Source organism: Apiospora marii (genome assembly GCF_038362585.1).
Source record: "Apiospora marii strain CBS 49790 chromosome Unknown utg000009l_segment0_segment0, whole genome shotgun sequence".
Classification (NCBI taxonomy): domain Eukaryota; kingdom Fungi; phylum Ascomycota; class Sordariomycetes; order Amphisphaeriales; family Apiosporaceae; genus Apiospora; species Apiospora marii.
Genome location: NW_027117381.1, coordinates 2,441,191 through 2,462,643, shown reverse-complemented (window position 1 = coordinate 2,462,643; position 21,453 = coordinate 2,441,191). Strand labels below are relative to the sequence as shown.

Below are 21,453 nucleotides of genomic sequence, written 5' to 3'. Positions count from 1 at the left end.
ACTTACGCTGGCTAATCATACCGATGAATAGGGGTAATCGGCTTCAGCAAAGCCATGGCTCTTGAGCTGGGACCCAAAGGAGTGAGAGTCAATGTTGTCGCTCCAGGCTACATCACAACTCCTACGAATGCCGGTGTGGCGAAGGGCACAGACGACGCGCTCAAGGAGATGGAACAGGCGAACAGCCTCGGCCGTATGGGGACTCCCGAAGAGATCGCGGATGTGGTCGCATTCCTCATGAGCGATGAGGCAAGGTACATGAATGGAAGCGTTGTGGAGGTTGATGGTATGATGAAATAGGATGACACGTATAGTTGTGATACAATCAATAGTATATGTAGTACCGACCATATGATTCCATCAAAGGCTGCTACTCATTCTCCTGCATATTCACTATACATAAAGGTACAGCATTGCCAACGTGAATGAATTAGAGCAAAGATGCAAGGTGAGTTCGCCATATTGTCATGGTCTGTACCACTATGGTAATGTCGGAGTAAATGAGGCCCGAGCGCACAATTCATAAGAAGTACATGGATACCTTGCGGGTTTATGCAATTAGCGGCTGGACTACCAGGTTACAGAGGTCGACGTCAATTGAGCAGTGCTGGCTGCAAGCTGTTGATAGTGGACAGTAGCAGCATCCTGGCCTCTGTCATCTACCATACTCGATTGTTTGGCGGTTTCACAACACAGCGCTTGCTACTTATGAGCACATCGCCTTAGTCCCATGAGAGCAGCTCAATAAACGACGGCCTCCGATCCAGGCCACAAGCCAATTCACCCAGATGCATCTCCCACTTTCCGCGCTTTCGGTGCTGCTGGCCCTGCCCGCAGCTGTGCGCGCAGTCTTCCAAGATGAAGTTGGCCACATAGATTACCACTACGAACTGCTCGGCGTCCCCCAGCGAGAAACCACCTTCTTCCACCGACCGCGACGACAGGACAAGGCCAGCCTACTCTACACCTTGAGTGACCTCGGCGTCCTCGGAGCCGTCAACCCCAGCACCAGCTCCGTAGTATGGCGCCAGCTGCTGCAAGGCAACATCACAAACGGCGCTGGCTACCTGCGCGCCGGCGAGGATGCCACCTGGGTCGCGAGCGCTATGGGCAGCTCAACCCAAGCCTGGGACGCCCCCACTGGTCGTAACCTCTGGTCGTTGGATTTTGATGGCAGGGCCAAAGATCTCGAGATCATGGAGCTCACCGAGAGCGACCACAAGGATGTCTTGGCTTTGTACGAAGAGGAGGGCGCTACGGTCGCCAGAAGAATACACGGCACCCAGGGCCACGTTGTCTGGGAGTTCAGGGCTGTCAACGACGACATTCCCCTCCAGGTCAGCACCAATGTCGAGAAGGTCTTTGTCGTCAGTCTGCACGGATCGCTGCTCTCGTACAGCCTGAAGGTGACCGTGTTGGATACGTTGACTGGCAAGCGACTGGACGAGATCAATATCGGCACCAAGGGCGAGGTACAGAAACCCGAGGATGTCATGTTCGTCGGAGCCAACTCCGCTGCGCCCATTGTCGCGTGGACCGACAACGCATTGACCAAACTCAAGGTCAACGTTTTGGGAAACAAGAACAAGCAAGAGTTCCCTCTTGTCGCCGACACCAGAAGTATCGAAATCCATGCACCTCACCATATCCAGTCACAGCCCCATTTCCTCGTCCAGAGCCGCACCAAAACGGCGAACAGAGCCGATGTCTTCCATGTGGACCTCAAGACCAACGCAGTCACCAAGGCCTATGATTTCCCATTGCTTGATGGCGAGAGTGCTTTCTCAACCAGCACTGCTGGCACAAACGTCTACTTCACTCGGGTAACCCCTGACGAGGTGATTGTTACTTCCTCGCTTTCCCATGGAATTCTCGGTCGTTGGCCGTTGAAGGGCAATGACGTCAAGTCGGGAGCTTTGCATGCCGTCTCAGAGGTGATCAAGAAGTCGGAAAGCGCCTACGCTGTCAGATCGGCCGTTGTTACCGACACTGACGACTGGGCCATGATTCGCAATGGTGAGGTGGCTTGGACTCGACCCGAGGGCTTGTCAGGTGCTGTTGCAGCAACCTGGGCCGAAATCCCCGAATCCGAGGATTTAGCCAAGACCTTGGAGGCCGAAGCACATAGCAACCCCCTGGAGGCCTATATCCACCGAGTCAAACGCCACGTTGACGACCTTCAGCATCTTCCTTCCTGGCTAGAGTCTATTCCCGTGCGCCTACTTAGCAGTATCCTGGGCTCAGAGGGTTCAGCAAAGGACAGCACTACGTTGACAAAGGACAACTTTGGTCTTAACAAGCTGGTCGTTTTGGCTACAAAACGGGGCAAGATGTACGCTCTCGACGCGGGCAACCAAGGTCGCATTGTGTGGTCCAAGTCTGCATCGGAAACCCCTTCTACCCTGCCTTGGGACGTGAAATCCATTCACGCCGATGACGTCAAGGGCTTGATCACGGTTCGTGGTGCCGATGGCGAGTACATCATTGTCAAATCCGACACAGGCAAGACTGTGGATACAATGGGCCCTGGCTTTTGGCCTCCTGTTCAAAGTGTTGCTGCTGTTGATAGCGCGGCCGGGCCATGGTTGCTCCCTATTGGCATCGACGGCAAGATTGCTGAGGTTCCTCTCGCGTACGCGCCAAAGCAGACAGTTGTTGTCCGGGCTGGCAATCAGCTCAAGGGTATCACCTTCCAGCCCCAAGGTGAGCAGGCTGTCGAGGTGCCTGCCTGGGTTTTCTCCCCTTCTGGAAAGCAGAAGATCGTGCACGTTGCTACCAGGTCGGTCCATGACCCGATCGCTTCTGTTGGTCGTGTCTTGGGAGACCGCAGCGTGCTGTACAAGTACCTCAACCCTAACACACTGGTAGTGGCTGCCATCGATGAGGGCTCGTCCACAATGACACTCTACCTCCTTGATTCAGTATCGGGCGAAGTGTTGACATCCTCTGTTCACAGAGGCGTCGACCCCAATAAGGATATTTCATGTGCCATCTCCGAGAACTGGTTTGCCTGTTCCTTCTTTGGCCAGTACGCGATTAGAGATTCGGAAACACAGTCCGTCAAGGGTTACCAGTTGGCTATCACCGACCTCTACGAGTCAGACATCTCCAACGATCGTGGACCGCTCGGGGAAGCTCTTGGAGACGATGCCAACTTCTCCCCTGTTAATCCAATTGACCAGCCGACTGGGCCAGTTATCCCGGCAGCCGTCTCTAAGACGTTCATGCTTTCAGGTCCTATCAGATCCCTTGCCGTGACCCAAACACGACAAGGTATCACATCCCGGCAATTGCTGGCATTCGCCTCCGACGCTCACTCCATCACTGGGATCCCGCGGATGGTGATCGACCCTCGTAGAGTGCTTGGCCGCGACCCTACCCCGGCGGAGCTCGAGGAGGGCTTGTCCAAGTATACCCCTCTGGTGGACCTCGACCCTAGGTTCATGATCACACACGAGCGGGACGTCATTGGCATCAATGAAATCATAACGGCGCCCGCCAATTTGGAAAGCACGAGTCTCGTCTTTGCTTACGGACTCGACATTTTCGGCACTCGGATGACACCGAGTCTGCCCTTCGATATCCTGGGCAAGGGGTTCAACAAGGTTACCCTGATAGGCACAGTGCTGGCCTTGACTGCCGGAGTTATGGCTCTGGGACCTATGGTAAGTTCTCCCAAATCCTGCCCCTTGATTCTACAGTAAGATTGGTATTAACACTTTAATAGGTGCGGAGAAAGCAGATTAACATGAGATGGTATTCTTCATAGAGAAAGCATTGTGCTTGCTGGTGGGATTTATCACAAGCTTGGCAGTAAAGCTGACTGTGTAGAACATTTAAATAGTCTCCTTAGTTGTGGTTATTTAGAATCAAACAGATGTAACGTTACTTGAGTTCGCCAGTCCATTCCTGGTGAACACGACACGCATTGTGACGGCTGACATGCTCCAAATTGGGACCAGTGTAATGGCTTCCTATCGAAGCTGGTTGATCAGGGCTCTGCATCGGACGTGTTACGCATAAACTCAGATAGTTAACACATTGAAACGCATAGCACATCACACCAACATCAATTCTGACTATATTATCTATAGATGTGCGAAAGCTTCATGTTTCGAGCGTAAGTGGCATAAATTCGTGAATACGTATAACAACCCTACTTGCCAACATCAACATACATTAGCGTGATGCATTACCTAAAACCCCCTCGAAACGCATCCTTCCGTTGGGGGAAAATAGCTGTTGAAATAACTGCCTAGCTCGTCCCCCGCGCCCTCTTCGTCCAAGTGGATATCATCGCCGGCCGGTGGGTTTTGTTCGGGACCAGACGGCCCTGCGTGGTGCAGCGCCGCCCAGTTGGTCACTTGGAAGGAAGCGGAGTTGTGAGGATGGTAGTGTTGTGGTTGTTGAGTCTTGTAGCCTTCGTTCTCGTCCGGTGGGTTGGTACCGTACGCGGAGTCCTGGTTGGACGGGTTGGACGGGCCCGTGGACTCCGGGATGATGTAGGAGAAGGGCGGCACTCGGGGTTCGTCTTGGGCAGCGGGGCTACTCATGATGAATTGATCGTTACTGCTGCCGCCGAATGTGGGGACCGGCTGGGAGGAGTAAAAGCTTCCTGGTGACAGATATGTCTCTGGAGGGTTGGTGTACATGGAAGAATTGCCCGGGTAATTATTGCTGCCGTTGTTATTATTACTGGCGATGAAGGCCCCTGGTGTTGGGTCAGGGACGTAGGCCGAGTAGGCAAATCCGCTCGCTTCTAGTATACAGGCAAGATTCTCCTCGGGCGGTTGCGGGCTTGTATCCTCGGTCTCGGGCGAATCTTGCTCGCAAGGCGGCTGTTGGCTTGGTAGACGGCCCAAGGTCGGTCTTCTCGTTTGGCCATTGTTGAGTTGTTCCAAGATCTGGTCAATCACGAACGTGGAAACCAGGAACCCCGGCCCGTAGCAATGTGTAGGGATCGTCGACACGTCCGCCTTTGATTCGGGCCACAGGTGGGTGTAGATCTCCCGAAAGGACTCCTTGAGATTATCGAGGCGAACCCTCCGTAGGTCCAGCGTCTCGTATTCTCTCTCTTGCTCCTCGGTCATCCACTCGGGTTCGGAGGCATCATCCCGGTCATCCAACTTCTCCCTTGACTCCTTGCACTCCTTTTGGCCCTGGTGCTTCGCCTTGGCCTGGACAAGGTGTTTCTTCCCGCAGTTGAATCGGTGAGAATAACATTCGGTACACCCATACTTGCGAGAGTGCACTCGCTTGATGTGGTCCCTATTTTTGCCAAAAATCATTGCTCAATTCGGCCCTTTCAGAGGAGGTAGGGGGGACAAGGGAAGATGTATGAAGCAACACCTACCTCAGACTGCCGACATCTTTGAACCCCGTTTCGGTACACGAGTTCACGACATAAGCATAGCGACCAGGGTCATGCTTCACAAAGGGACAAGCCAGGTTGTCCGAGTCTTGAGCAGCAGGCGAATTGGCCATCACATGGTCACGGAGAAGCTGGCGAAACCTTTCGGCTGGGTTTTCGGATGATGACGAAAGCGGCGGCCCTGGGCTCGGAGAGGGGGACCCCTCGCTGGCGGGCAGGCGCTGGCGCTTGAGCTTGCCGTTCCTGTGCGACTTGCTAGGCATTGTTTAAGATCTCGTTACTTGCTCTTCTTGGAGGAGGACTCCTGGTATCGGGAGATGGACCGCGAGATAGAAGATGTGGCCTTGGACTTGTGCACCTGTTTCGAGGTCGGAACGTCTCGGTGGTGCATGTATTGCATAGTCTCAGACACAGGGGGGCTCGGGTCTCTCTTCCAATACTCAATCCCGTACGAGCCCGGTTTGGTATGGTGGTTCTTGGAGCTCGAGGACATGGGCTACTGCTCTCTCTCGTTCTCTCTAAAGATTACCGCCAGTAAGCTCGATGCTGCCCAAGCCGGAAACCACAACCCGAAATAGCCCCCAATCCTCGAGCCTCAAAAGATCCACCGCCCACAAGACAGAGAGACGTCACTATCGAGGAGAATGAATAGAGAAGCCTGCAAACTTACCAATGGATGCGCAAATATCCTGTAGAGAGAAGAATCGAAAGGTATAAGAGTAAGCGGCGGAGGAAGCAATTAAGTCTACGAAGGCTGGGTAAAAGGTGTGCTGTAACGGCGGGTGATAAGAAGAGAAGAAGCGGCGGAGAATCGTCGATCAATTCATCGCATATGCTTTTTTGTGTCAGCAGTGACCAGTCAGAGTCGCTGGTTCTCGTGCAAGAGCTGATTCGCTATAGCTTCTCTGCTGCGCCTCTTTTCATGATGTGCTGACAGCGGCAGTGCATACTAGCCCTGCACTCTCTTGCATAACGACATGGCGGCAGCTTGCGATTCAAATGTAGGTAGGTCTAACAGTTATAGTAATTGTGCGAGCTGGGCAGTTAGGATAATCAGAAATTGACCTCCACAATTGGTATTCTTCTTCTTTTTTTAATATCGTCTTCTCATATATCATGTAGCTTCGATTCGCGCCCAAGGGCTGCGTTGGGCGCACTGGATCTCTATGGCAGCAGTCTCTTGGGGGTTCTAGGGTAGAAGCAAGCCAAGTGTACACTCGGCAAGTTCAGGTACCAAGCCACCACACGGTCCAAACCAATACCACCACCGCCGTGAGGCGGGACACCAGCGGATCTGAAGACATCGACGTACTCCTTGATACCAGGGCTTGCGGGGTCAATTCCCTTCTTTCGCAGTCTTGCCTCCAGCAGCTCGGGTGTGTGAATACGCTGACCGCCAGACAGGATCTCCTGGCCACGCATCATGAAGTCATAGGCATTGGTGACCTTGGGGTTTTCGGGATCCTCAATCGTGTAGAAAGGACGGGCACCCTCGGGGAACTTGTCGAGTACGTAAAAGTCGGTGTTGTACTTCTTGCGAACCAAAGCACCCAGTGCCTTCTCCTGCGGGGTGCTCATGTCCTCATCGTCACTGACATTGCGGAACTCCTCCGGTCCCTCTTCGCGCAGCAGCTTCTGGCCTTCGGCAAAGGTCAATCGGACCTCCTTGCCTGCCTCTGGCAGCAGGAACTCCTCGGACGGGTAGATGGCACGGATGAGGGCAATATCATCAGCATGCTTCTCCTTCAAACCACGGAAGATGTAGAGCAGACAGCCCTCAATCATGTCGCGGACTTCAACGTAGCTATCCTCGATCTCCATTTCCATATCAAGACCAGTAAACTGCAGGGCTGTTAGCTATACTTCCTATGGACTAGCAACGACACGACGTACCTCGGTCATGTGTCTGGGCGTGTTGGAGTTTTCCGCTCTGAATACAGGTCCAATGCAGAACACACGCTTACGGCCACCAGCAATTTCGAACTGCTTGTAGAATTGGGGGGACTGAGCTAGGCAGGCCGAGGTATCGAAGTAAGGCAGCTGGAACACATTGGCGCCGCCCTCAGAAGCAGCACCAATGAGACATGGGGCCTCGAACTGGACGAAGTCTCTCTCCTCTAGGTACTGTGCAAACAGCTTGCGGACGGTCATGCGGATATCGGCAATCGCTTGTTGAACGGGTGCACGCTATCATGGAATTAGCAACTGTTATACTGATCAAATTGAAATGTATTGGTCTCACCTTGTGCATAACCGGGTTGTTGAGATGCGTTACCAGTGTAGCAGACGGCGCACCAGCAGCTTCGGTGATGCTGAGGTCCTTGACGCCTTCGGTAGGAGCATCCTGTGCGGGGTCCTCATCGTCGAAGCTGGAGATAGCCTTGTTGGCAGCATTCAGGGTCATTCCCAAAACCTCGGGGCCAGATGCGATGAGGTAGCACTTGGTAAGATGAAGCTCGTAATTGCTGACGCGGCAGCTCTTGACAGGCTCAAGAGGCTTCTGAACAGTGGCCTCAACCAGAACAAAGCCCTCGAGGTTCAGGCCACCTGCCCACTTGACCATCTGCTTGCTCACAGGCTTGCCTTCGGGGTTAACGGACATGACACCCTGGATCGTCCAGTTGCGCTCTTCTCGCAGCTCGACAAAAGCCATCTTGGCTCCCTGCATTCTCGAGTTCTGGATCCATGCTCGCAGCTTGATCGATTTGCCCAAATGCTCCTCGCCGAGGTTCTTCAGATTGACTCTCTCGGCGTCGACTTTGGTAGAGTGTTGAATGTTGCCATAGTTGTCCTTGGCCAGATCCTCACCTCCGCCAGCAGCAGCCTTCTGTTGAGCTTCAAGCGCAGCTCGTTCTGCAGCTCGCTTCGCCTTCTCGGCTTCCTTCTTTGCCTTGGCTTCGGCCTTCTTGGCGCCCTTCTTGGACGGGGCGGCAGCACCTTCTTCACCTGCACCCTCCGCTGGTGGAGGGGCAGAGCCCGAGGCCTGGGTCGGGTCGGTGGGAGGGGCTTCGGACATGGCGATCAATTAGTTAATGTAATTGGTGATGTTCGCAGGAAGATGGCAGATCGACTGCTACGTGAAATAATCGAGTGTGGCCAAACGTGCTTTTATGCGTTTGTATACGAGGAAACCAAGATATCGTCTCACGACCAACTTTCGATGGGTGGTGACTCCTTCGGCCAGCGTGGGGTTACTTTCGCTTCGAGCATCGGAACCTCAAAAATTTGGAGGGGTCGAAAAGTGGACTGGTACCTGACTGACAGCTACGCTAAATGCATCTCCCCGATAACTCAAAACTCAAAAACTTTTGCATCAGTGCACCGCCTATAGCAATTTTTCGCGTGTCTCTAGCTCGCATCGCCGTCCAGCCAATAATCCATCAAAGAATTGGCATGTCAATACCGCAACCTGCACCATCCATCAACAACTGCAAACATGTCTAATAACGAGGTTGCCAAATCAGAGGCTATGGCCTCTAAGGCCAAGTCCAAGAAAAGAAGCCTCAACGATGAAGGTGGTGGCTCGCGGAAGAAGCGCAAGGCTGGGTTCCAGCAGGATGAGAGCTTGCTGGATACGGAAGCCGGCGTGAACCAGGCAATTGCAGCAATGGACCCCCAACTTCTTGCAGACTACTTGGCGCAAAAGACCAGCAGATTTGGATCCGACTTGAGCCCGGTTGAGCTGGCGGACCTTTACATTTCACGTTTGTGTCCAATTCCAATATTGTGTCGAGCCGCAACTGACGGGAAAAAACTAGCCATCTACATAATGGACACCACATCGTGGCAAGAACCTCGAAATCTGGAAAAGCTGCCAGAGTTCCTTGAGAAATTCACCAAGGAGCCCGCAAAGCTGAAGAAAGCCCCTAAGCTGAAGGGATCGCCTCATACTATCATTATCTCCGGCGCTGGTTTGAGAGCCGCAGATGTTGTCAGGTATGTGGCTCGTAATCAAGCCCAACCTGTGGCTGGTATGGCTGACATGAGATACGTTCAGATCCGCGAGAAAGTTCAGTTCGAAGGGCAACATGGTCGCGAAATTGGTAAGTTGGTCACCCCAATAGCGTTTGGATTGAGGCTAACCCCATTGTAGTTCGCAAAACATATCAAGCTTGATGAAGCTAGCAAGCACCTCAAAGAACACCGGACAGGCATGGCCGTTGGAACGCCTGCTAGACTGAACGATCTCGTTGAGAACGGTAAGTGGCATCAAAAATCCATCTAATATCGATTGAATCTAAACCTAGCTTAGGGTCACTGTCTCTGGCAAATCTCGAAAGACTGGTGGTGGACGCATCTCACATTGATCAGAAGAAGAGAGGTGTTCTTGATATGAAGGACACCTTGATGCCTCTGGTACGGTGGCTGGCAAGGAAGGAGTTCAAGGAGAGGTATGCTGCGACGGAAAAGCCACTGCAGCTCATCTTCTACTAGGCACGGGCATCTCATTTCATGTTGCGGTACATTTTTTCACGGCGTTTGGCGAATTATGGGATCAACAAAAGCATAGCAATACCCTGAGAAGTATGAAGACGAACCAGTGCTGTCCTAAGGCCGGGTGGGCATGTTATCTGGAAGGGACGAGCCCATGTTGTATTGCTCCGTTATTAACTACTGATGGTCGCAATAACCTCCTCCACTAGCAGGTTCGATCATCTTTGCTAGGAAAGAAGGGGCGTATATTTTACTTGTTCTTTTTGCCTGATGCTTTACACGTTAGATACAGGAGCCAGACCGGAGGGATGTTCTAACAAACCATTTTCCTCCCGTTATCCACCACCAACATCACACGTTAATAGACATTGTTGTGATACAATTGCTTTTGGACGAATTCTCTACGCCCTGTTCTTTTCTGCAATTCTGAACTAAGCAAGATCGCGATGAGTCTATTCAGTTATAGTCCTGGGACAGTCGGCGCCATGATAGCCGATGATGATGGGATTTACGCGAGTGATGGAACATCTTGCTTCGGTAGACTATATGATGACGGGATAGATGGTGGCAATCGGCTGTGACAGCGGTGCTCTCGGAGCTGCGGAGCTGCCTGCCTAGTTATGTTCCACGGCCGGCTTACGCACCGAAAAAGTAAATACACCATACCACGGCCAAGTAACGAGAAGCGCCACACCCGTCAACCATCCCCGAAATCTTTTAGGTAGAAAGCTCAATTGTGATTCGGGTTCGTTCCCGAAATCTGAAACCCTGACAGCCGGTAGTATTAGTGTTGTCAATGCGCTTGACGCGGTGACATTCTCAACGGAACGTCTCGCTCATTCGGGTAAGCAAGACTCCGGCATCCGGACGTACTCGCTTCGGAGCAGCCGACAGTAGCAGCGAGGACTAGCTAACTGTGGTAGACTTGAGAGTCCCGGCTTGGCAGTCCCTGGTTCGTCCAGAAGTTCGTCCCAAGTGCCGGGCCCTACCTATGTAGGTAGCTGTTTGTGACTACTGGGTTCTGTACTGGGCTGGCACCTGAACCAGACAGAAAAATCAAGCGACGCACAGGTATTGGGCCAATTCCACTCGGCACTCGGGTCTCGATCTATAGCGGCTCCGCCTGGCTCAGGCGTCCAATAGATGACGAAAGCTGGTGACGATGATCCGAAAGTCACCCGATGAAGCACTAGCGTCTACCCAGCTGTGGGCACCGAGAACTTTGTTTAATGACTGCTTGGGGCGTTTTACCCGATTTATTACTCCTGCCTACCCAGGTTCTGGCAGTCAACGACATGGAGAGATGGGGTATCGAGAGAGATCAGAGACTACTAAAGACGCATGGGAATTATAAAGTAATGGGATCTGGGGAGGACGGTGGATGGCCGCCGGCGATGGGCGTGCCTCGGCCATAAAAACAAATCCGATCAGAATGGCCGAGAGGTTGCAGTGGCAGTTTGAGCAATCCCAGCGAAAGTGCCCAATACAATCTTTCTGATATGACAGCATCGCCGGCGGAGAGCCCCCTAGTTCAGGAGGCCTACAGTATCGTCTCCACCGCGACCAGCACCGCGACTCGCCAACTGCCCTGGCAATTTCTCGCTTGCTAGTGGCTCGGCTCGCTGCTGTCCACGAGAAGTGAGTCCGGGAAATGTTCATCCTAGCTGGCCTAGGCCATCTTCTTCGTTCCTGTGCACGGCATCGGATTCCGTCAACATTGCTCTTCGCTTTTCCCATTTTTCGACGACAACGCCTGATCTCCCGCTGCCAACCACTTCGACTCGATTCGTGGCCCAGAAAGGACTTTCGAAGCTCGTAGCCGGACAGCAGGAACATTCGGCACTGGCTGGCCCACGGCGATCTTGGGTTTCCCAGTTTCACGCACGCCCATACCACAGTTTACGATGGCTACTACCACGACGGAGGACGACGCAACGGCTACCTTGCCTCGACAAGCGGGGCCTCTCACAACCATATTCACAACACCCGACTTCTGTGCACCGGGGCGATGGATGTACACGGACACACCTGCGCTCTCGTCATCGATATGCATGCCACCGGACTTCAACAGATTTTATGACTACAAATACGGCTTTTACTCGCCGGGCATCTGCCCAGCTGGCTACACCGAGGGCTGCGCCTTTCCCAAAACGCTGGCCGGCAACACCAATGGAACGCCCTTCTACGGCGGTACGGTGATGGCGGGCGAGACGGCGCGCATCTGCTGCCCGACTGGTTACACTTGCTATACGGGGTCCGACGAAGACAAGATCTACAGCCAATGTATCGCCACTGGAAGGAAGACGACTTTTCTAGGCTACAACTACGGGAGCAACACATATCTCACAACAGTAACAGACGCGATGGCGTATGCCATCCAAGTTCGCTGGCAGAGTTCCGATCTACCCAGTTTGGAGACGGATCCCACGGTGCCAGGATCTAAATTCAACGGACCCATGCCGACTGCGACAGGTGATGGATTAAGCGCGGCCCAGGCCGGAAGCAGTACTCCAATGGGCGCAGGAGAGACCGGTGCAGCAGCTGGGCCAGGCAACGACGGCCGGACGGGAATACCAACGGGAGTCATCATTGCCGTGGGCGTCGCCGTGCCTCTTCTATCACTGGCTCTGGGTTTCCTCGCCTTCTTCATATGGCGGCGGCACTACAAGAAGAACTACGTCAAGCCCACCGAGGACGACGGATCCCAGGAGCTGACGTCTCCCGTGGAGAGTGAGGCCAAGAGCGGCTTCCTGCGCGACGGCGTCCCGAGCACGGCCCTGGTGTCGCCCATGACGCCGCGCACAGTCGGCTTCGGCGGCAGCACGACGGAGCTGGACTCGGGGACCGTGAACGAGATGGACGCCACGATGATCAACGAGCTACCGCCGGACTCGCACCCGTGGATGGAGCTCGAGACGCGCGAGCAGGCGGCCGAGCTGCCGACGACGTTCGTGGCCGAGCTGCCCGGTGACATGCCGCCGGCCGACTGTACAACCAACACGACGAGGACGAGCCGCAGCACCGAGTCGCATCTACGGCAACGGTCCGGCTCCCGAAGGGAATCAATTTTTAAGACAAAAACGAATTCTTAAAATAGAAAGCATAATAGTTGGCAAAGCACAAATATAATGTATAATGTGATTAATGTGTCCTAAGCCGAATCTCGGCTGTTTGGAAAGTGACGGTATGTGTAAATTTGCCAATCTGGTCTCGTTTTATCCCCTTCTCTTTTTTCCCCTTACAGTTAAGGCATTCAATCAGGCAATTGCCAATTGACTTCCAAATTATTTTACAGGCAGTGAGGGCACTTAATAACTTGATAACGAGACAGTACTCGATGGCGTGTTGGGACCAATTTGGGGAGTGTTCGATTACCGATTGGCGAGGAAGTCATGGCGTGGCCAGGAAAAGGGGGCTGACAAAGGATGCCTATTGTCTTAGTTCAGCGACAACACCATACATGTCTTTGTCAACCACCCGCAAGCAGACAATGTATCTGCCTGCGCCATACACCTAGACATTTATCATTGACATCGCCCGAAAAACAAACTCCGAATCCCATCGATATCACAAGGCGTCACGACATAGACAGTGCCAGACACAACGCCCCGGTTAAAGTGCAACCAGTTCTCTAGAGACCCCCGGCTCACCAGTACATATAGCTTCAGGCGAGAGCAATCAGAACGGACAATATGGACAAGGGGAAGGGGAAGGATCTCGGGGAGGAACAGAGTCCCGGGCAAGACACCAGTTCCGAAGACAAGGATTCCGGGAAGGGCAAAAGTCCCGAAAAGATTCCGGCGCCTCCGACAGCAAAAGACCTCCTTAAGCTAGACCCCAGGAAGATCAAAGCAATAGACCTCTTCAGGTTTAAGCCCGAGGAGCTGACATTAAAAGAAGCGTGGCAACTTGACCCGACGGGGAAGCTCGCGACGGCGCGCCAACGGTATTACGAGCTAAAGCAGGTGTTTTGGAAATCGCGGCGGTATGCTCCGATCACCACGGTGGGCTTCGGAGGGTACGGTATCGCCATGCTGTACGGGGAGGCCGACACAGACGGGAAACTGGCGAACCGCATTGTGATCAAAAGAGCTCTCTACCGCGAGGCGAATGCGAGCATCAGGCGGGAACGAAGATGGCTTCGGGTAAATGCTCGCCCTGTTCCCCCTTCCAAGCATTTCTCTTCTCTGTCGAACAGAGACTTGACCGCTTTTCATCTTCTCACACGATCTATTAGAGAAGTTTCCTAGCTGACATTTCGATACGTAGACTCTTAGCAGAGCGATGCATATCGTCCAGGAAATACCCGTGTATGTCGAGCCAGAGGAGAGGAAGAAGTTGGACAATCCCCCAACGCTTACGCTCGAGTATCTTCAAGGCGGTACCTTGTCGGACTTTATCAATGATAAGCTACCTAAAGAGAAGACTATCCCAAGTCGATTACTCTGGAGCTTTCTCTTGTGTCGTACGTAGCTCGACTGGGGCATTCCCATACTTGCCCCAGAGGAACCCCCTCCTCCTTTTTATTCTCCCTCCCTCGGGTTAGACCTACACAGCTCTTCTGACATCTGCTGCAGTCACCCGAGCATGCATCGGCATGGTTGACCCTCCGAATCCGCCAACTGAAAAGAGTAAACCCGATCCTCCATACGAACCTATCGAGACAGCCAAAGAACGGTATGAAATAGGAGTGATGAGGCTACCGCTTCCAGACATGGTGGAACAATTACCGCCAATGTTCGCGACGGATGGCTGGGGAACAACAACGGGTTACAATATTCTACACTTCGATATTCATCCGTCAAATAGTGGGTTTCAATCTTCGTATTAATACCTTGCTGCGTCAAGTCGCCCGTGCTCACCACTCAACTCCTTCCACAACGCAGTCTACCTAGAAATAGCAGATGAGAAGGACCCTATGGATATGCATCCATTCGGTATACGGCTCAAGGTATGTGGAGACTTCCCTACTCAACGATGGCTTTTTTGTCCCTCGGCCTTTGGTCAATGCTCAGGGGGGAAGCGGTATCGCTGACCTTCGTACGATTGACTGTATAGCTTGGCGACTTTGGCATGGCGGACGATATCCACCAATATCATACGAAGCGAGAGAAGTGAGCATCAAATTTTTCCTCGGACGGCGGATAGGTGAACAAGACAACTCTGTGGAACTGACTCAATGCGCTGCATACTAGGCTTACATGGTGGAAGGGTAGAGGCAGATCCGAGACAATTGCACCAGTATGTACCCCTTAAGAGTGTACCTGAAGATAGAAATCATCTTGGGAAGATGGGGTCAACTGGCTAAGATGTGTACTGATGTGACACAGGAGCAAGGTCGCAAAAAATGGGTTCCGCCCAAGGACAATATTTCGGTTGGCCCTTTCAACAATATATGGGGTGTAGGCTGCGTACGTCATGACCATCTTCTTTAAAGCAGATAACTCGCAGTATTAGATACGAATACCCCAGCTAACTCGAGCCGCGACGGTTCAACCCGTCTCACAGGTCATGTACTTTCTCATCATGAAGAAGTACCCCAGCGACCCGACCCCCTTCACGGTGCCTCTGGACGTCACGGAACCGTCCACGTCGCTGTCGACCTGGGGCTCGCGGCTCCTCTACGACAGCGACACCAAAGACGCGGTGCCGGACGTCGACATGTGGCTGCGCCGCCTCGTCGCCCGGTGCCTGGCGGACAGCCCGGACGAGCGCCCCAACCATCGGGAGCTCGTGGACGACTGCCAGGACGCCATGCGCATGATGGCGGCGCCCGAGAGCGACCGGTTCGCGAGCGCGCCCTCCGAGACCAACGATGCCATCGCCGACTTCCTGAAGTGGAACCTGTTTGCGCCGTCGCCGGACGTGGGACCCGCGCTGGGCGACCCGTTTCCTCCTAATCCTTTTGGCATGCCAGAAGAAGAGTTTGGACAGGCTGAGGAAGCTGGCCAAGCTGAACAAGCCGAGCAATCTGACGACGAGATTTTGTAACTGGCGGGATAGGGGTTCACCGCTTATACAACCGTCGTGGCTGCTAACTGTCCGACCTGTTATGGAGCAATTTAGGGCTATTGATCTCATCAAGGGGATCAAGATATCGATGGAGGGACAGGAAAGAGGGCTAGCCAACCTTCAATGTAGCCAACAGAGAGATGGATATCATGCATTATATGCAACTGAGCATCTGAACATGTAGTCAAGATGATATGCCATTGAATTCTGCACACTTGGGGATGGCTCTGAACAGGCGCCACTCATACCACTAGTATTATATATGCGTTCTGTTTATAGGCCACTCCTAGATGCGCTAAAAAGAACAACAACATGCGGTATTAGCTGAACTTGGAGCTGTTGGCGCCCCAAATCTGCTAGGTTAGGCTAAATACCTCTGTTTATCTAGTCCCTTAGGTTACAATACTCACGAAGTCCATGTGAAAGTGCATCCATCAGGACTTCGAACCAGGCAAACCACTCATGTCTCTGATTCGACGTGAGCTCAGCAATGCTTTCGATTTCTTTTAATGTCATTTCATACAAAGGACTTTGAAGTCTAATTATTGAAGCGATGTTGCCGACTTCCCAAGGAAACTTGAACGACAAAGATCAAGTAGTCCTGGTTTATTCCTCTAGTCGCCCGAACGAGAAGAATGAAGATCGCCAGTACGATGATACCTTCCTTCTTAATGGCGCCCCTGTCCGGGTTCTGGGCGTGTATGATGGCCACGGTGGACCATGGACATCCGAGTATATCTCTCGCGCCCTCCCCGCGACCATCCAACAACATATAGAAAATGCAGCGACAGTCTCTTCATGGATACCAAATATTCTGGTCAGTTCATTCGAGCAGGTTGATCGTGGCATTGTCGAACTGGCGGAGGCCATCGTCGCGCCTGTGTTGTCCAGCATTCGCTACAACCTCCCATTTGCTCGGCAACGCAATGACGTCGCCAAGAAAGCAGCTGTCGAGCAGATGCTCCAATATCAAACCCGGTTGGAATTGGCCTTGCGAGCGAAATCAGGAAGCACTGCCCTGGTTGCCTACATTGATCAAACTGACATCCATGTTGCCAACTTGGGCGATTGCAGAGCAGGTAAGTCGCAAATATAGTTCTTGTACAAGCCTATTTCCAAAACCATGTAAGGGACTCAGAAACAGCGGTTGCTGACTGCCTGAGTTACAAACAGTCCTTGCCCGTAGAGATGCGCGCGCACAGGATGTCAAGGTCATACCGTTGTCAATTGACCAAGACGGACACAACCCAGTCGAGTATACTCGAGTAAGACAGGAGCATCCAAATGACACGATGGATCCCTTTACAGGAGGTCGTCTATTTGGCATGATGCCTCTCACGCGCTGTAAGCTCCCCTTGACCTCCACACCCTACTAAACGCATGTCTTGCATTACTGAATCTGGCTTATAGCTTTTGGGGACTCGTTCTACAAAAACCAGTCCACTGACATTGCCCAATACGTATTCGGCAATGCCCGACTGAATAAAAAGGGCCACCTATCTTACCACGAAACAATGTCCCCTTACTATCATCTCTTGGAAACTCCTCCCTACCTGACAGCCACTCCCGAGGTTATCTCACACAGACGTTCGCCCGACGATGTCTTCATGATCATGGCATCTGATGGAGTATGGGCCATCAAGGGCATGACTAACGAATGGATTGTCGCCAAGACTCTGGAGGCTCTGTCGAACTCAAGTGTAGAGGACCCGAGTCATTATGTCATGGAAGAGGTGAAGACACGGAAGCCTGGTGACGATGTTACCATTAAAGTGGTTGTTTTTCACCAAAAAGTCCCACTGCCATCAGAGTAAAATAGCAGCGTTGAGCCTCAGCTGTAACCTTTACGATAGACTCCAATACGGCTCGTACGCTGGGCGATTTCGTTTTGTACATGTTATAACTGTTTCATAGATACCCCCCGTTCAACGCAGTTTCTGGAATCTGGCACGCAAGAGGTCCAAAGACATAGCATAAACTCGATGTCCATCTCATGACCACTCTAAAGATGCATATCTGGATTCTAGAATAAAAGACTCTTTCTCAGGCTGGTATCAGCAAGAACGCCCCAACTCCGCCAATGCAATGCCACCAAAACGCTAAGTAACCACAACGCCGTATCTTCGCCGGGCCAAAACGGCCATGTACGGATACCATGAAAAAAGAGACAAGGCCACGAAGAGGCTGACCGGGATCCTCTATCATGCCTTCTTATCCTTTTTCGACTTCTTCTTCTTGTCCTTCTTCTCGCTCTTCTCCTTTTTCTCCTTCCTTTCTGCTTTGCCCTCGCGCTTTTCCTTCTTCTCCTTTTTCGACTTCTTCTTGGGCGGTTCAGGCGCGGCCACCACTGCAGCAGCTTCTCCTGCCTCCTCCGAGTCGTCGTCCTCCTCGCCTTCCTCTTCCGAGTCGCTCGCGGAGGCCTCGGACTCCTGATCCGAGACCTTGCGCTTCGTGCCGGCCTGCTGCGCCTGCGCCTTCTGCTGCGCGGCCGCCTTGATGGCGGCCTTGGCGCGCTCCCGGGCGATCATCTCGGAGAGCTTGGCGTTGACGTCCTTGTCCTTGTTCTCGGCGAGGCCGGATCGGATGAAGCTGATGGCCGCGCCCTTGTTAAGGGTGGCCTCGGGCTTCTCGGGCGGGGTCTCGATGTTCTTGATCTTGTCGAAGTACTGGCGCACCCGGGTGAGCTCCTTGAAGACCGGGTGGTTCTTGGCGTCGACGGCGTTGAGTCGGAGGGAGGCTGTCGGGGGCGCAAACGAAAGATGGTTAGCAAGAAGACATATGCCGGCGCGTAGAAGCCAGCCATTCGCTGCTGCGGAGCGGGGGTGGGAAGAACATACAGAACAGCATGGATTCTAATGCATAGGTCGCGAGGACGTAGAGCTTCGCCTTTTCCAGAAGCGGCAGCTTGGAGGAGAGATCCGACACGCCTTTCAATATGGGCTGCAAAGCCTCCTCAAGGTTGTCAATGTCTCCATCCAGACGCTCCAATTGCGGCAGGATGTTAGTGACGTCCATTGTGTGCAGTGATTTTAATGCCGATTGCAGATGTATGTCTTGTTTTGCATAAGACTTCGCGAACTGAGGGCTCGAAAACCACTTGGATGTAGGGTATGTGTAGATCGATACGGCCGTTGCGCATTGCATTCCATACGCCCGCTAAGCTACAGTCCAGTAAGGGACAAAATTTAGCGGTCTTTACTGGCAGAATTTCTTGTTGCATCCCCTGGAAAGCTTATTGACGTACCTGAGTTGGGGTACATTAGAAGCACAGTTCAGTGTCTAGGCGGGGCATCACCAACCAGTTCGTCGTAGCGCGCAGCGTTTCGCTTTGACATATACCAAGGGTGGAGTTTTGAGCCTCAATGCCGAGCTCCGAATCCTACCAATTAATTCAACGTCCCGTGGCGGGATTCTTGTATTGATTCTATCATTGCTAAAATTGGCTTTCCATCTTGGTATTCATCAACATGTTCCTGATGTTGTTTCGCGCACTCCACATGATGTTCTCCGATGTGCCCTTCTCGCGTATATTCTGGCTTTCATCTCCATGGTCTACAATGTCGCTCTCAGCACCGATCAGACCTTTTGGCCGGTGGTGGAAGAAGACGGGAGGTGTAACTGTCAGACACTTTGCGTTCAGCCCTGTAGGATCCCCTTTCCTCGAGCCCCCATTCCGACAAAAGGTCCCCAAAGCGTTGTCAAAGTTGGCATCCAACCGATCTACTGAGAGATCGAACAGCACCTTCTGGGCGCCTCTTCGTGTAAGCGCGTAGGCGAAACTGCAGATGGGTGCGCCGGTCACGTGAACCCATCGAGTGAACTCGGGGTAGCTCTTGAAGTCAACCAGACCGGTGATCTTGTCGAGTGGTGGTACCGTTTTGTCGTCCTTAATGACAAACTTGGGATACAGAGGTTCCCCTTTGTTTTCGTCCAACTGTTCCGGGAAGATCTCACCACAGTGACCTAGCCAGAGCAGATCCCAGCCGTCTCCATATGGTGAATTTGGTTTCGAGCCCGAACCAAGAAGCGTACGGGTACCTTTGGCCACAGTCTCGAGTTGTGACTGAAGTCTCACATCCCTATGTAACCAAGTCAGAAAGAGCGATATCCATGCCAAGAGTCGTACTTACCAGTCCATATCGTCTTCCATTATCAAGGCACTATCCAAATCCTCTTCGACGATTCTGCCATACGGCATGTCAGCATCCGGATATTCCAAGTCAATGCACAGCAATGATGGGATTCTCTCCACTGCTCAGATCATTCTCCATATTGTGCTGTCAAAGTGCGCTGGCGCAAAAAGCTTACCTTCTTACTGCGTTCAGATGGCTCCTCCAACTGCCTAGGTAGGTATTTGGTAGGTTGTCTCTGTTCTTTCCAAAGGGTATAGCCTTATCCGGAACGGCTTCACCTTTCACCCCATCAATGAACTCCAATCTGAAACCCGTGAGGGAGCTCGTGAGGGTCATGGCATCGCGCTTATCGGTTCGCTCGGGGAGTCCTATCACAAAAACCTTGGAGAAACCCAATGTGCTGTTCGTGACTCGATTGATGTTGGCAGGGCTCGATTGCCCGTGGTAGTCGGGGCCGAACGATTGTCCGGAGGAAGAAGGAGCAGGAGTTGAGATTGAAGGCGAGTACGTTTTGCGTTGGTACTCGCTGCTTCTAGCAGGTGCCCAAAGTAGGAAAAGAAGGGCGAGAACGAATGTCGCGATGCCGAGGCCGATCTGCCTCATTCGCAAAGACTGGGCCATTTTTGGCGAAAGTAGAGCCATCCAGGCGGAAAAGCCCGTTGTTTTTTCGCTGAACAGCATGGCCAGGTCATATACCTACCTTTCTACGCGCTCGCTTTTGGGAGGGCAGATGGATGTGACAAGCCACCAAGAAACCCCGGTCCATTATTTAACCTTAGGCAGCCAAATGGGGTGCTGTACCTCTGCTGTTTGCTGTGCTCGTTGACGCTGGACCCCAATGGAGCAGATAATTAAAGCTGCCATGCCAAACGTCAGGAACCAACATAATTGCTCAAACTCATGCGTTTAGTTGGTTCCATGTAGGGGTACGTTGCATCGGATTGGTGCGTTGGAAGGCACTTGCATACTACTAGACTGCCACCCATCCCGTTGGGTCGTCGGTGCGACCTTGGGAGTCGCTACCCTCCTGTTAAGTACATTCCTGCAGTCTCCCTCTTCCCGGCCCGGACTTCAGGCTCACACTTGAGGCTTGGGTTCGAGTCCGACTGAATGTGATAAGAAAACATGGCCGCATAGCACCCATTCCTTCTTTCATACCAATCAAGATTAAGCTGCACTGGTTTCTCTGACATAAGCAATGTATTTCACACGAGGACCAAACCCATTCGTAGCCGGGCATTCTAGTTGCCAGCCTTAACGATGCGTTCGGTACCTTTGCTGCTCCTTTTGGGGGCGCTCTGTGAGTTCTCATGCCAGATTGTCTTCGCCAGGCCATCTAATATTGTGCCCATGAAGAGCGGAAGCTATGGCTTAACCATGGTGTGGAATACCAGCGACGTGGAAAGGATCGTGATCGATACGCCATGGCCCGAATTTACGGTCGAGGTCGAGATGTGGCAAAATTCTCTTGATTCTCAAGGTGCTATTTTGGCTTCGAAGCCT

The 21,453-nt window shown here is 52.6% G+C and overlaps 11 protein-coding genes across 11 annotated transcripts; 6 read left to right on the top strand and 5 right to left on the bottom strand.

Annotated features, from left to right (window-relative positions):
- Positions 1–54: 54 nt before the first annotated feature.
- On the top strand, positions 55–300 carry PG985_012328 (uncharacterized protein; the record flags this gene model as incomplete). Its single annotated transcript, XM_066832095.1, has 1 exon — positions 55–300. One exon carries the CDS (start codon positions 55–57, stop codon positions 298–300), a length of 246 nt encoding a protein of 81 aa, XP_066680145.1.
- A 488-nt stretch (positions 301–788) lies between these two features.
- On the top strand, positions 789–3,769 carry PG985_012327 (ER membrane protein complex subunit 1; the record flags this gene model as incomplete). Its single annotated transcript, XM_066832094.1, has 2 exons — positions 789–3,665; positions 3,728–3,769. The coding sequence occupies 2 exons, from the start codon at positions 789–791 to the stop codon at positions 3,767–3,769; spliced, it is 2,919 nt and encodes a 972-aa protein (XP_066680144.1).
- A 427-nt stretch (positions 3,770–4,196) lies between these two features.
- On the bottom strand, positions 4,197–5,634 carry PG985_012326 (uncharacterized protein; the record flags this gene model as incomplete). The annotated part of the gene is made up of 2 exons (XM_066832093.1): positions 4,197–5,268; positions 5,354–5,634. 2 exons carry the CDS (start codon positions 5,632–5,634, stop codon positions 4,197–4,199), a joined length of 1,353 nt encoding a protein of 450 aa, XP_066680143.1.
- Positions 5,635–5,648: 14 nt separating this feature from the next.
- On the bottom strand, positions 5,649–5,864 carry PG985_012325 (uncharacterized protein; the record flags this gene model as incomplete). The annotated part of the gene is made up of 1 exon (XM_066832092.1): positions 5,649–5,864. The coding sequence occupies one exon, from the start codon at positions 5,862–5,864 to the stop codon at positions 5,649–5,651; it is 216 nt and encodes a 71-aa protein (XP_066680142.1).
- Positions 5,865–6,535: 671 nt separating this feature from the next.
- Positions 6,536–8,387, bottom strand: PG985_012324 (aspartyl-tRNA synthetase; the record flags this gene model as incomplete). The annotated part of the gene is made up of 3 exons (XM_066832091.1): positions 6,536–7,213; positions 7,265–7,558; positions 7,614–8,387. The coding sequence occupies 3 exons, from the start codon at positions 8,385–8,387 to the stop codon at positions 6,536–6,538; spliced, it is 1,746 nt and encodes a 581-aa protein (XP_066680141.1).
- A 420-nt stretch (positions 8,388–8,807) lies between these two features.
- Positions 8,808–9,805, top strand: PG985_012323 (uncharacterized protein; the record flags this gene model as incomplete). The annotated part of the gene is made up of 5 exons (XM_066832090.1): positions 8,808–9,075; positions 9,130–9,307; positions 9,369–9,414; positions 9,465–9,570; positions 9,624–9,805. 5 exons carry the CDS (start codon positions 8,808–8,810, stop codon positions 9,803–9,805), a joined length of 780 nt encoding a protein of 259 aa, XP_066680140.1.
- A 1,904-nt stretch (positions 9,806–11,709) lies between these two features.
- PG985_012322 (uncharacterized protein) lies at positions 11,710–12,897 on the top strand (the record flags this gene model as incomplete). The annotated part of the gene is made up of 1 exon (XM_066832089.1): positions 11,710–12,897. One exon carries the CDS (start codon positions 11,710–11,712, stop codon positions 12,895–12,897), a length of 1,188 nt encoding a protein of 395 aa, XP_066680139.1.
- Positions 12,898–13,497: 600 nt separating this feature from the next.
- Positions 13,498–15,796, top strand: PG985_012321 (kinase-like domain-containing protein; the record flags this gene model as incomplete). The annotated part of the gene is made up of 6 exons (XM_066832088.1): positions 13,498–13,950; positions 14,105–14,270; positions 14,383–14,482; positions 14,654–14,756; positions 15,136–15,216; positions 15,278–15,796. 6 exons carry the CDS (start codon positions 13,498–13,500, stop codon positions 15,794–15,796), a joined length of 1,422 nt encoding a protein of 473 aa, XP_066680138.1.
- Positions 15,797–16,370: 574 nt separating this feature from the next.
- Positions 16,371–17,631, top strand: PG985_012320 (protein phosphatase 2C family protein; the record flags this gene model as incomplete). Its single annotated transcript, XM_066832087.1, has 3 exons — positions 16,371–16,896; positions 16,991–17,161; positions 17,228–17,631. The coding sequence occupies 3 exons, from the start codon at positions 16,371–16,373 to the stop codon at positions 17,629–17,631; spliced, it is 1,101 nt and encodes a 366-aa protein (XP_066680137.1).
- A 387-nt stretch (positions 17,632–18,018) lies between these two features.
- Positions 18,019–18,832, bottom strand: PG985_012319 (uncharacterized protein; the record flags this gene model as incomplete). Its single annotated transcript, XM_066832086.1, has 2 exons — positions 18,019–18,554; positions 18,655–18,832. 2 exons carry the CDS (start codon positions 18,830–18,832, stop codon positions 18,019–18,021), a joined length of 714 nt encoding a protein of 237 aa, XP_066680136.1.
- A 418-nt stretch (positions 18,833–19,250) lies between these two features.
- PG985_012318 (uncharacterized protein) lies at positions 19,251–20,571 on the bottom strand (the record flags this gene model as incomplete). The annotated part of the gene is made up of 3 exons (XM_066832085.1): positions 19,251–19,896; positions 19,948–20,001; positions 20,126–20,571. 3 exons carry the CDS (start codon positions 20,569–20,571, stop codon positions 19,251–19,253), a joined length of 1,146 nt encoding a protein of 381 aa, XP_066680135.1.
- Between the last annotated feature and the right edge of the window lie 882 nt (positions 20,572–21,453).